Below are 13,162 nucleotides of genomic sequence, written 5' to 3' on the forward strand. Positions count from 1 at the left end.
TGGCATCTCAAAAAAAGAGTGGAACTTAGCCATACATAGAATACATGTAAACTATATACAAGTCTTCCATCGATGACATTTATCTGGTTTAAATTTGTGCAGAATGTACCCAGGGTAAGATCCAACCTGTAAGCAGTGCCATCTAACTTCAGCATCACTAGCCCATATCTTCTGAGAATGCACTTAACATAAGGTTCAACCAAAATCTTTTCATACTTCTTAAGACAGTCCTAGTGTTATAGTTACTCCAGTCTTAATCCAACAACAATAACAACATTTGGTTTTCTTCCATGTGGCATTAAAGTGCATAGGGAGAAATCAATAGTAATATCCTATTCCGCACTTCGAGCACGCAAACATATCTTACTCAGCTTTTAGAAAATCTTAACCCAATTTTTATAACTCAGCGGGTAGGTTGTGTTCTGTACTATCTCAGAAAAACCCTTTTTTAAATATGGCAAGAATTCATTAATATTATTTAAGAATAAGCATGTTAGGCTTGCGATTGACTCTCTTATGTTGTTAATTGTTTCATCAGATTTTAAAATAGTGTTTACTTTTTTTTTTTTTTTTGCTTTGTTCACGTTTCTCATCTATTTCTCTTTCTTTTTGGGAAAGGATTGAATTTTGCTTTGTTTTTGCCTTTTTTTCTTTTTATTTTCTCTTTTGTATTCATCTTGAAGTAAATAAATGTAGGTTATTATTATTTGTTTGACTGAGCAGCATGTCATTGTAATGTTCTATTTTTTTTTAAATAAAATAATATAAAAAGAGCAGTTGGCCAGAGCTGCATTTCAGTGGTTCAGAAAGGCTAATCTCAAGAGTCAACATTATCCTGGCTACAAGACAAAGCAGGTTTCCAAGGCAGACACAAAAAAGGCCATTATATTTCAGTTCCCACACAAGATTTCAAAAAGCATTTATTTTACACTGCAAAACATAACATCTTGTGAACTACAGAGCCTTTTAGTTAAGTGTGAACTTTCTAATCTAAACATAAAGAGTCACACTGGGGGCAACCCAAGCACAATAAAACAGTTATTCAGCATCACTCCAGCAACAAAGTATAGTGGGGGCAAGTATTATGGTACTTTATACCAGGAGGGACAGGGAAGCATGCCAGTACAGAGGAAAAAAGAGCAAAGTACAAACAAATTTGAGGACAAACTCATGCTAGTGTGCTTAGGATCCAACTCTGGGATGTAACTTGCTTTTTAGCAGAGCACTCACCTTAAGCACTACTGCAAAATGACACTGCAGAGGCGTTAAAATAAACATGTCATGTCCAGAAAGTTCACAATGTTGCCCATCAATAAAACTAAATGTTTGAACAACTTCACAAATAATGGGAGAAAACTGTGCCATCCCACTAGCAAAACTTGTTTGAAACCCATTAAAACATTTATAGCTATATTTACTGTAAAAGGTACTTTAACAAAATTTTAGCCTCATTTCTGCTTTCAGTCTAACGTAACACTTGAATTCAAAAGTCAAATCCTTCAACAAATCCCTTCTAAATGGCTCATGTCACAATGGGTAATATGAGGCCATAGATCTGGGTGAATCACACTGCTTACACAACACAACATCAAAAGACAGAAATGCTAGCAAAGTCTCGACTACAGCTCTAGTAGCCCAGCATGAGACTGTGGTACAAGTACAAGAGGAAAACATAAATTCCTGTACTTTAATTCTGGTATTTATCCACTAATGCATGAGGTGTCCCACCGGAGGGAGAGCATAATATGTCAAAGTTGTTTGTGTAATTTGCAGAAAACCTAGAAGTGAAACGAAAGCAATAGTGGTATTTTTACATACCCAAGGGAGTCTTCTTTCAAAGAAATCCAAGTTGTGTGCTCTCTTTCATTATTGAAATATATGATTTGTACATGTATACCCCGAGGTGAGCAGCATGCCACAACTGAATGAATCTGCTTTTATCAAAGATCTCACCTACTTTAAACCACATACAGTTAAAGGCTCTTTACCATTGGATAGCCAAGGTTCAGCCCAATTTAATTATCAAATTTTACTTATCACATATAAATTATGCATACAGTACAATATGAAGTGAAATGCTTATGAGTGGTCATTCATATTACATTTCACAGATGTGTGTAAAAGGCAGGAAATAAATGACTGCTGCGGCAACTCATCTTTACGCAGTGTTACGCTTGAGTCACATTCTAGTCACAGATTTGACTCTGTTGAGAACAACAGGTTTGATGAAGGACTTCATCCTATGCTTCATTTGTAATTATTGCTTTTAGCATAACTTGGAAGCTTCGCGGTGTGCAGTTTTACAGTTCAAGCGCCATGGGTAAAATGACAATATCCAGGCTGTCTGCTGCATGTCCTCTCAGTGTAAATTTACTGAGCAGTGCTCTTTCAGTTTTAACTAAGACTACAGGCAATGTTTATTAGCATACCTGTAAGTACTGTTACTCTGTGCCTCTTGAAGTTTCATGTGAGGATTCCCCCTTCGATTGAATGTCACTGTATAACAACACTCACTTTGCTGTGTCATTAACAAATGAGAGAAATAAAAGGTGTTTCAAATAGCTGCTAGTTCACGCCCCCTCCCACACAGCGCCTGCTACACAACAGAGGCTTAGAAACACTAGTTTAGGTGAATGTGTCTGTAGACTAGCTCTGTGCTTAGCGCCACCATTAAGGCATTGTCCCCACCCCAGTAACCCAGCAATAGGAGAAGCTATTATATATTGTATATTCTTAGTTTATTCCAGATGTGAAATGCAAAAAAAAGCAACAACAAGAAAAACATAAATCTATAATGCACTGATCTTCTATGGGGCAACTACAACAGAGGGCAGGATAAGATGTGTGAATTGCAGCACAATATGTAAACTTCCTCTGGGTCCAGTGGTAAATTGGCAAGAAACAATATTTTTAAAGTAAAGGTTTGGATGAATACAAAATTATACATACAGAGTTGCAATTCGTTTACTTGTTGCTTCATGGTGGCATAAAGTATTTGTGCGTATAAGTATATTTTTTTCTAAAAATAAAAAAAAAAATATAACTGCAACTGAAATACTTATTTTGTGTGACTGTTTAGGTGCACAAGACTTAATGTTTCCAAAAAAGGGTGACACTCAATGTAACTCTGCTATGCTATGAGATATACCATATAAACTTGGTACAATGATAGCTGGCAGATTGGAGCACAAAAGAAAATTGAATCCAGGGTTGTGCATCATACATTCTCTTGGTAATGTGCTATTAAATCCAGTTTTTTGGACAGAAAACCTTAAGTGCCATTTTTTTATAATGTATTTGGTTGATAATGATGTAAAAAGGTTTTTAAATCATATAAATACACAAGGGGGCTCTGCCCCCTGCTCACTTCGCTCGCCTACCCCCGGCGTTTTGAACCCGTGCCCGCTGGTCAGCCGTAGTTTCAGACGCGCGTTGTAGGAGTTTGTGTTGTTTTGAACCCGTGCTTGCCCTGCTTCTGCGGTTTGAGACGCGCGTTGTTGGCGTATATCTGTCAGTTGAGCTCGTTCGGTTTGAACCCGTGCCTGTTTTGCCTCCGCAGTTTCAGACGGTGGATAGGAAGTAAAGAACGCATTGTATGGTAAATCCGAAAGATTTATTGGAATATCTCTTTATATACAATATTTGTAGTAAAGATGGTTTGTTGTCCTTGAATGATTTTTACTTGGTATTGGAGTATTTATAACTTTAAGTTTAATGTCAGATGAACGCCGAACTCATGAGAAGGCTACATAAAGTTGTCCATGTCCAAATACGCGCTCAGAGAGGTATATGCCAACTTTGTCCATGGTCTGTGCTTGGGATTTGTTGATTGTCATGGCAAATGCAGGTTTACTGGGAAATTGGCGTCGCCCAAGTGTAAATGGCAATTCAAGGGCAGAACTTGTAAGGTCAATTCTAGGAATTACAACAGTATTGTTAGGATGTGATCCTGTAAGTATTTTTGCTTCAATAACATTGTTTGTCATGGTGTTGATGACTAAACGTGTACCGTTGCATAAACCCTGTTTAGCATTAAGGTTTCTTAATTGCATGACAATTGTTCCGATTTTAAGGTTAAGATTGTGTTGTGGCAATCCGGCTGGGTTAATAATGTTCAGATGTTGTAAAGGGAAATTAAGATGTTCAATGTCGTCTTCAGAATCAGTTTTGTCAGTACTTAGAAAGAGGCGGCTTTCTCCAGGAAGTAATGCAATGACTTGGTTATTTATGTGATCAAAATCAATATTCTTTGGACATAATATAGCCCGTCGCGTTAACAGTGGTATCTGGTCTATTGTTTTGGAGGCGTGAGCGCAACTCCATTAGTTCTTCCTTGTTTAGCGTTAGTTATATGGATAATGGATTGCACTTACTGTTAATACGTAGCGTTTTCTGTGGTTGAATTGTTAAAAATGTTTGACTGTAATGTGATGATTAACTTATGCTGTATAGTCTTCACGTGTGAGGATGACGAACCTTTAATACGGAGTGTTCGTTTATTCTTATTACCCATCAGGTGTTGTGCCTGTGTCTTGTGTGGTTGCACTGTTAATATTGTATCACTGTAATGTGATTCAAATATGTTGTGGAGTCCGTATTTGTGGGGTTTCTGTACTATATCGTGTTTTTGCTTGCGGGTTATTAGAGCTGTGTGGATCATGCATGTGTAGTGTGTTTGTGTACTGTCTGGCGCTTTTCGTACTCCAATTGATTTGTGACCCTTTCTGGACTCCGTAGTCTGTCCCGTTTTACTCTGCGGTGGCGTATTATGTCGGGTTTGATTTGTGAACCTTTCTCGACTCCGTATTCTGTCCCGTTTTACACTGGGGTTGGGCGCTGACTCCTGTTGTTTGTGTGGTTATGTCGTTCGTAGTCTCCATGGACTCCGTAGTCTGTGGGGGGGTTTGTGTGGCACACCAAGCAGCACATTATTCTTAACTTTACTCAGCAGTAGTGCCACGCACAATATGGCGGTGACGCCTGCGCCCTCACTATGCATTAGTGCCACTCACAATATGGCGGCAACGCTTGCGCCTTCCGTATTATGTCGGGTTTCACCATGCTGTGTAGGCGCCTTTGCCTTTTATACTTTCCCGCGCCTTCCGACGCGCGATGTAGGCGCCTGCACCTTCCGGGTCTGCATCCGCTGTGTGGTGTGGACGTTTAACTGTCGTTGTTTCCACCTTTATATTCTGTCCCTCGCTGTGCATGTGTTTCATGCCTAGGTTTTTTTGAAGCTGTTGCATTCTAGTTTTCATCATCTGTAACCTGCTCTCCATGTGTTTGGCCCCATTCTTTAACCTCTTTATGACGTTTTACTTTGTTTCCTACTCTGTCTTTTATTTCTGACCTCGCTTTATCCTGCTTGCGGCATGTCAGATGGTTCGTAGTTTCTCCCGTTTTGCTCTGGGTCGGGGGGGGGGGGGGCTTTGTGTGGCACCTGCGCACGTTCGTAGTCTCTCCCGTTTCACTCTGGGGAGGGGGGCTTTGTGTGGCGCCTGCGCACTATGTCTCCTGCGTCCACGGGCAGGTCCCTGCGTCCATATCCGGTTTACCATTCTCGTTTAGTAATATGGATGTTACTCTTCAGCCATTTACAGCTGTATTACTACATAAGCCGAGTAATAGGTGTTTATTTTTGGGTATGTAGTTTAGGCACAATAATGCCAAAGACCCCTTAGTGCATAAGGGGTTAAGTTATGTTTTGGAAAATGCACCATTAATTAGAAATAGGAACAAGTAACTAAGTACTTGTAGTAATATCCATTATGCTACATTTGACTACTGAATCATATCAAACATGATTTGCTTGTGCATGAAAGTTTAATTATTTATTGAGTGTAGAGAAAAGCCAATGTAATCTTGATTACATCTTGCCTGAAGGGGCCTGAGTTGCCTCGAAAGCTTGCATATTGTAATCTTTCTAGTTAGCCAATAAAAGGTGTCATTTTGCTTGGCTTTTCTCTACATTCATAATGGCTAACACGGTACAGCACCCTAGTACTATTATTTATTGAGAAAATAGCAAGTTAATGATAAACTACATATGACTTTTTATGCCATCCCTAGAATTTTAAATGCACATTTCTACAAATTCAAATAATATCTTAACTATAAAACATTACAATCTTAATTATTATTTGACAGCCTTACTACAAACATGGGGACTTTTTCACAAGATCACACCCAGAGCTGAATGTATACAATGTGCTGATGTGTATATTTTACTTTATTATAACTAAAGATCCCCAGTCTTACTGTGAAGACTGCAGAGATACTTAAAATCTATTTCCATAATTAAAAATGCTTCAAGTGAAATTAGTTCCATCCATCCATCCATTTTCCAACCCGCTGAATCCGAACACAGGGTCACGGGGGTCTTCTGGAGCCAATCCCAGCCAACACAGGACACAAGGCAGGAACCAATCCCGGGCAGAGTGCCAACCCACCGCAGGACACACACAAAAACACCCATACACCAAGCACACACTAGGGCCAATTTAGAATCACCAAACCACCTAACCTGCATGTCTGTGGACTGTGGGAGGAAACCGGAGCGCCCGGAGGAAACCCACGCAGACACGGGGAGAACATGCAAACTCCACGCAGGGAGGACTTGGGAAGTGAACCCAGGTCTCCCAACTGCGAGGTAGCAGCACTACCCACTGTGCCACCGTGCCACCCGTGAAATTAGTTGAGTCTTATTAAATGTAATTTATTAACATATCTTTGCCGACAGGGATATGGACCCCACTTTAACTTTAGTCAAATAAAAAGGCAGCAATAAATTTTAATGTATTGCAGAACTGAATCCCAATACTAACATTTCAAAACATATAAAAATAGCAGTTTTACCATTTTGTGACCCAAATGTAGAGATAATAATGCAAGAGGTGTAAAAGACTAGCCTGGTTACAGACAGACACTGAGGCACAACGATGTCCAAAACCACACATTTTTTATTTTTCTTCCACTACTGCACTACAATAAACTCAGCTCAGTCCTTTCTTTGCCTTTTCCTTCTTCTCTGTCACCCTCAGTCCTCCTCTGACAAGCTCTGTCTTCTTCCTCCCTACTCCGGCTCGACTAATGGAGTGAGGCGGCCCCTTTTATAACACCCCAGATGTGCTCCAGGTGCTTCGCAATGATCATCAGGCGGCACCTCCTGGTGTGGCGGAAGTGCCGCATGAGCACATGGAAACACTTCGGGAGTACCTGGAATCTCTTCTGGCAGCACTTCCGGTTGTTGCAGAAGTGCTGCAGTCCAGGGCTCCATAATCCTCTGGGCACCCCCTGGCGGTGGCCACGGGCCCCAACAGGATTGAGCTTCAAAACTCTGATCCAGTGGCCTCGATGCAGACCAGGGCGGCTGCCCTCTCCTGGTCCTTCCAGGCGTGCCGGCTGGGCAGTATCCCCAGCCATCTGCCACAGAGGTTACTGCAGAAAAGCCTAAATTAGTGTGACCATATAAAGCAATATATAAGAAACAGAAAATACAATCTATGGTAATGCAAATAGATATTAAGATAGAAAGACAACCTAGTTTAAACACAACCTACAGAATGAATATGGCCGACCACATGTGAATGAGTCTTTCTGTTTTTTACATATTATATTTATACCAGTAATGGCGCACTGCACGATAATGTGCAGTGAATCCACTTGACTTGAGCATTCCTAGTTTTCATCCTCTTTCTCTCTACGTTTAGCATTCGTTTGCTCAGAGGTTGATGCACTTGCTGCTTCCTGAGCAGCTCCTCTTTTCTCCACCCTAGCAGCCTGCTGCTTCTCTTCTTTCTTCGGCATCTTTTCGCGTTAAAACTGATTAAGTTAGTTTTTGTGTTGCAATTACTTAATTTTTCACATAAGCTGGCACTTAAGTGTTCAATCTGCCTCAAGAATGATTAAGGATATGAAGAGGTAAAGTGAGTGACAGCGAAGGTGGTAGGGAATGAGAATGATGCACGTACGCATGCGCTGCACGGCCGCCCTGCTGCGCGCTGCCGAGAGTTGATTCTACAATAAAATAAAATAAAATAAAAATAAAAAAAGTAATAAAAATCATCATTCTGAAAGCGAATAGTAGACATCCCATAGTATATGTGAACCAAATTTTAGATCAATTGGTGAAACGGTTTGCGAGCTACAGGTGATTTAAAATCCTGGACAGACAAACGAACAGCCACGGTAGCATATTATATATAAAGATAGGAATATATTTTGTGCAATTTTAAAAGGAATTAACCACCTGACAACAAGCTAGAGTCAAATTCCAGTACTGCAAACATAGATTAACTGGTTTAACTGATAAACACTTTTTAGCCTTAGCCTCATGTCAGAATTACTGTTAATATTAACCTGTTTGCTCCAGCACTCCAGAATGCTTATCTACATTGCCTTCACCTTGTAAACATTTTTGACAATTTAAATCTTCTGACACCAGCCTTCTTACTGTGTCAAAACTCCATTACATAGCCTTATAATGTGCTCATTGTGTTTGTGGCTTTACTCTGTGGAGCTCACTTCCTAGGTCTGTTTGTAGGACTCTCTTTCTTCAGGGTCAAATTCAAATTGCAGACCCACCTACTCTCTCAGGTCTTTTAACTGTCGGACCTTTAATTGTAAACAGGCCACATGATTCAACACGGAGGTCACAGTCGCACTGTAGAACATCAATACTATAAACTCCTCATCATTTAATTACTGAATGAAAATTCATTTGATTAAAGTAGAAAAAGAATAAAATACGTCATGAAATATGTTGATTATTATATTGTCCTTGGAAATTCTGCTATTGTTTTAATGTAGGCTATTAACAGTATTTTTACATTTATAGATCAATCATTGCCATAGTGGAGTCTTTCTGCAAATCTAATTAGATGTTGTTGTGGTCATTCACACTGCCATACTGTAACAAATAAAGCCACTTTTGACAGTTTCCTTCTCAGACCGTACAATCCATCTCCAAACTAGTTCATAAAAGCATGCACACCTTATTCAGGGAGACAAACTGTTCATCAGACGATACAAAAATGTGAACTCTAATTTAAAAACAACCTCTAGAACTAAGCATCTTCCTACAGGAAATAATAAACAGTCCACAAAGTGTCATGAGTGGTTACTATGAGTTTAAAGGAAAAGCAATTTGACACTTGAAACAGAACCAGCAGGAAATGACTAGAAAATTCACTTTCAACACTATAAGAAGAAACCTTAAGCTAAAGCCATTGCTATTGCATGTCCTTTAAAATACAAGTGTTATTTGTAAAATAACACCACCGGAGCAGGTGACTGAGCTGGTTGGAATAGAGAACAGAAAAGTTTTCATGCTTTATCATCTGTTTTCCTAAATGCAACATTTAGCCATGTTACTCCATTTGGCAGGGACAGCATGTGGGGTGAAGTAAAGAGGAAACTGCCTAAGGCGGCACTTTGGTCAGAGCTGTATTTTCATACACAAATATTTTTTTAACATTACGAAATAATAGTACAAAAATGGGAGTTAAATATGAAGCACCAAGTTACATATACAGTATATGAAGTGCCTAATTTACATATTACCTTTAAAAATTGTAAGAAATATTTCATGTGCAATTTGTACTGCTTCACTACATGGAGAGCTTCTGAGCACCAAAACGGTGCATGTGCACTTCAAAGCTTCATACTTGTACTGTAACTGATGTTGGTCTTAATTTTATGAATTTTTCAAATACTGTATTATACACATATTGTCATTTAGTAATATTGTGCTAATGTCTGGAATATTAAGGGGTCAGCCACAGGTACAATGTCTGTCTCTCAAGTTATCAACACGTGTGTTTAGCTAAGAAGGACAGGCACATTTTAGCTTGCAGAACAGAGTTAGACACTGCCAGGGTATTTAGAGGGGCATGTATTAAGAGTAAAACAGAAAAGTCTCATTACACATTCAATTTTGCAAGTGCAGTAATCAATAAAAATATATATTCTTTTGGGTCAAACAGAAGCAGTGAAGAATTGATACAGTGTTTTTAATGACTGTTTTAAGTTTTATTCATTTTAAGCTAATCTTTTAATATTTAAAATCGTTTTTTCCAAAAATAACATTTATTTATTTATTATCTTGCTCATCGTTTCAGTATGTACTGTATCTGTATACTGAACTGTTTTAAGTAATATATTACGAACCCTGCAATACAATATGTATTGTATTGTATAAGTGCACCAAATCATGCCTAGTAAGGAAGGGGGGCTCATAAATACATTATCTAACGTATCTGCCCTATATCTGGGTAATCTAATTAATCATGATTTGTTTTACTTGTAAAAGGAAAGAAAGAATTCATTTCACCCTTGTTAGTGTGACATTTAATTTACAATGTGCAGTAGATTCTCATGTTGTTCAGCAGAATTGATTATTATCACTACTATTATTACTATTAATTTAATAGTACAGATATCTTTTATTCTTAAACTTCTGAACTTCACCTTGCACATAAACAAAATATATTTTGAAACTTACATTTCAAAACAACCAGCAGTAAATGCTCAGTATTCTATGATTAATCATACTTACTAAAGTAATTCAACCTTATTTATTTTAATTTTTCTTTTTTAATCCAAAGTGGCTTAATTATTCTTTAATTTAAATAGCTGGCTGTTTCAACATAAGCAAAAATGTTGTGCTTATTCCAGACAATAATGACTGTGCCTCCACTTAAGAAACAAACACATGAATTTGTAGTTATTTTTCCAGCTACACCACATATCTCCCAATGTTATCTTAATCCATCCTTCCATTTATTTTCTGAATTTGCCTAATGAATTGCAAATTATTTGATGAACACAGCCAGTGCTCAGTTCTCAAAATTATGCCACTCCTTTTCAGGGCACCTTCACACACAGAAACACAGTGTTTCATAGTAAGCTGAATTAAAGCTATCAGTCAATGTAATGTCTGTCTTTAGACCGTGAGAGGAAACAGGAGTCAATATTTCATTATGTCCAAATATATATCTAAGCTTTAAAAAATAAATTTTTCACTGTAGAGAAAAAAAAATCAGAAATTTTATTTGACATCTAAATTTAATTTATTTTCCAGTTATTTTTTGTTTTGAATATACAGTAGTATGTTTAAAATGTGACTAAAATTAGACTAAGACTATATCATAAAGCAGGATACAAAAGTATAACTACTCGGAGCCTTAGAATGTGTGCCATTGATTTCAATTTCAACATCATATTGCCTTTTATTACCTCCCGCTGTTTTCACATCATACACTCCTTTTGTATGCAGTCCCCTTATGACTTTGCCTGGAACTACATAGCTCACTAAGGCTAATTTTCCATGGTGAAGCCTCCCATACATACCCGCATCCAAGTAAAGTTAATATGTAAATCAAACAGTCAAGTGACACCACTGAAGTAAGGTGTAATTAGTAATTATACTAGTAATTATATTGCATGATTTGTTTTCTTTTTCAGATCTTTCACTTCATTTCTTACCTGCAATTGCTTCAATACTTGGAATGGCGATAGTGCTATACGTGGTAATGCAGCTGCAGCACCAAGTATACTTCTGTGTTTCTTCCAGTTCATTTATACCTTTGTAGTCATCCAAAAAGTAGGAGCCCCACTGATGGGAAGTTGCTGAAGGAATCCTAATGCTTTGTTCCTTAAAAGCAAAAATTAAAAATACTAGTGTCAGAAGATAATAAACAATAGCAAGTATATAATTAAATGAAGATTTCCTTATTATTCATCCATTTATGAAATAATAATAATACATTTTATTTATATAGTGCCTTGCCCATGCTAGGAAAACAACAGTTGCGTAAACAACAGTTGAGATGCAGATTGACTTCCAGAGGCATCCATCGCTTTATCCTGTTCTACTAGTTAGTGCCAAAGCTGTAAAATTAAATAAGTCCTTCAAAGTCTCAGGAACTACCATTAGTAACAAACATAATTAGGTGGACAGTAAGCTTCTGATCACATTTTCATCTAAGGAATATTTCTATTTCAAAAACTTGATTTAGGAAAACAGTTCTCTTCTATCAGAAACAGCACTGTGGGTCAAATAAATATTTTTCTCCCCGAAAAGCAGGATCATTCTGTAATAAGTTATCTACTGTTATTTATGTTGTATGTTGTAGGTGCATACATTTTATGTTGTGTTGATTTACTAAGTCAGTTTATGGTGTGATTCCTTAATCGCTCAGCCTCGTAGGAGCCAGAGCCTATCCTCACAGCATCAAGCATAAGGCAGGTGTCAGCCTGAGACAGAGTGCAATCCTTAATACAGGACACACTCATGAACACATAGACAGTCATGTGACAATATTAGTACTCCTATTATAGTCACTCATACAGTATATAAGGCCAATTTAGAGTCAGCAGCCATCTAATGCACATCTTTAAAATGTATGAAAAAAACAAACATGGGGGAGAGTTCAAACTAACAAAGGGAAAGAGATGGAGACAAAAATTCTAATCCTAATCCTGTCTCAAGAAGGTTTCATATGGATGTGCTAACCACTGCTACCTATTTCCCCCTTATCCTACACAGGAATTCAACTTACATTTTTCATTGTTGTTAATTTAAAAAATTAGGTTTAAGGTAGCTATAAATAAATAATAATGACTATTGGTTAAAAAAAGAAAACATGACAAAACATAATAAAACACAATTTTCATAATTAAATAAATCAAATATATAGCATAAGAGATGGGTTACAAGGCAACTTAAAATGTAAAATGTAGTATTCACTAGATGCTACTTACTACATTGTAGGACATACAGAAGCACACTGCATTATAAACCAACAGAATGAGGTGGCTCCAGTAGTGTTTCTGCCTCATGGATTTAGCATCCTGGTTTAAATCCTGTACCCGGTTGTCATCCATGTGTTGTCTGCACATTCTCCTGTGTCTTTGTGGGTTTGCCTCCAGCTACTCACATTCCCTCTTGATCTTGAGGCCCTAGGCTGAAGCCTAGTTAGCCTATAGGAAAATCCGGCCCTGTCTGTGAGTTAGGGCACGTGTAAGTCAGTGGGCCCCATAAGGGACTTGTGCTCTGTCAGGGCCTGTTTCCTGCCTTGTACCTAGTCCCGCCAGCATAGGATCTGGCCCACTTCAACATAATAGATAGATAGATAGATAGATAGATAGATAGATAGATAGA

At 38.0% G+C, this 13,162-nt stretch overlaps 1 protein-coding gene across 1 annotated transcript in view; it reads right to left on the bottom strand.

Moving 5' to 3' along the window:
* The window catches only part of nt5dc1 (5'-nucleotidase domain containing 1), a 369,927-nt gene that overhangs the window by 23,919 nt on the left and 332,846 nt on the right, over nucleotides 1-13,162 (bottom strand). Inside the window, exon 11 of the mRNA XM_028797572.2 lies at nucleotides 11,485-11,653. Coding sequence (XP_028653405.1) covers nucleotides 11,485-11,653 — 169 coding nt within the window. The remainder of the gene's footprint in view (nucleotides 1-11,484; nucleotides 11,654-13,162) is intronic.

The sequence above is a fragment of the Erpetoichthys calabaricus genome, chromosome 3 (assembly GCF_900747795.2).
Source record: "Erpetoichthys calabaricus chromosome 3, fErpCal1.3, whole genome shotgun sequence".
NCBI lineage: Eukaryota > Metazoa > Chordata > Cladistia > Polypteriformes > Polypteridae > Erpetoichthys > Erpetoichthys calabaricus.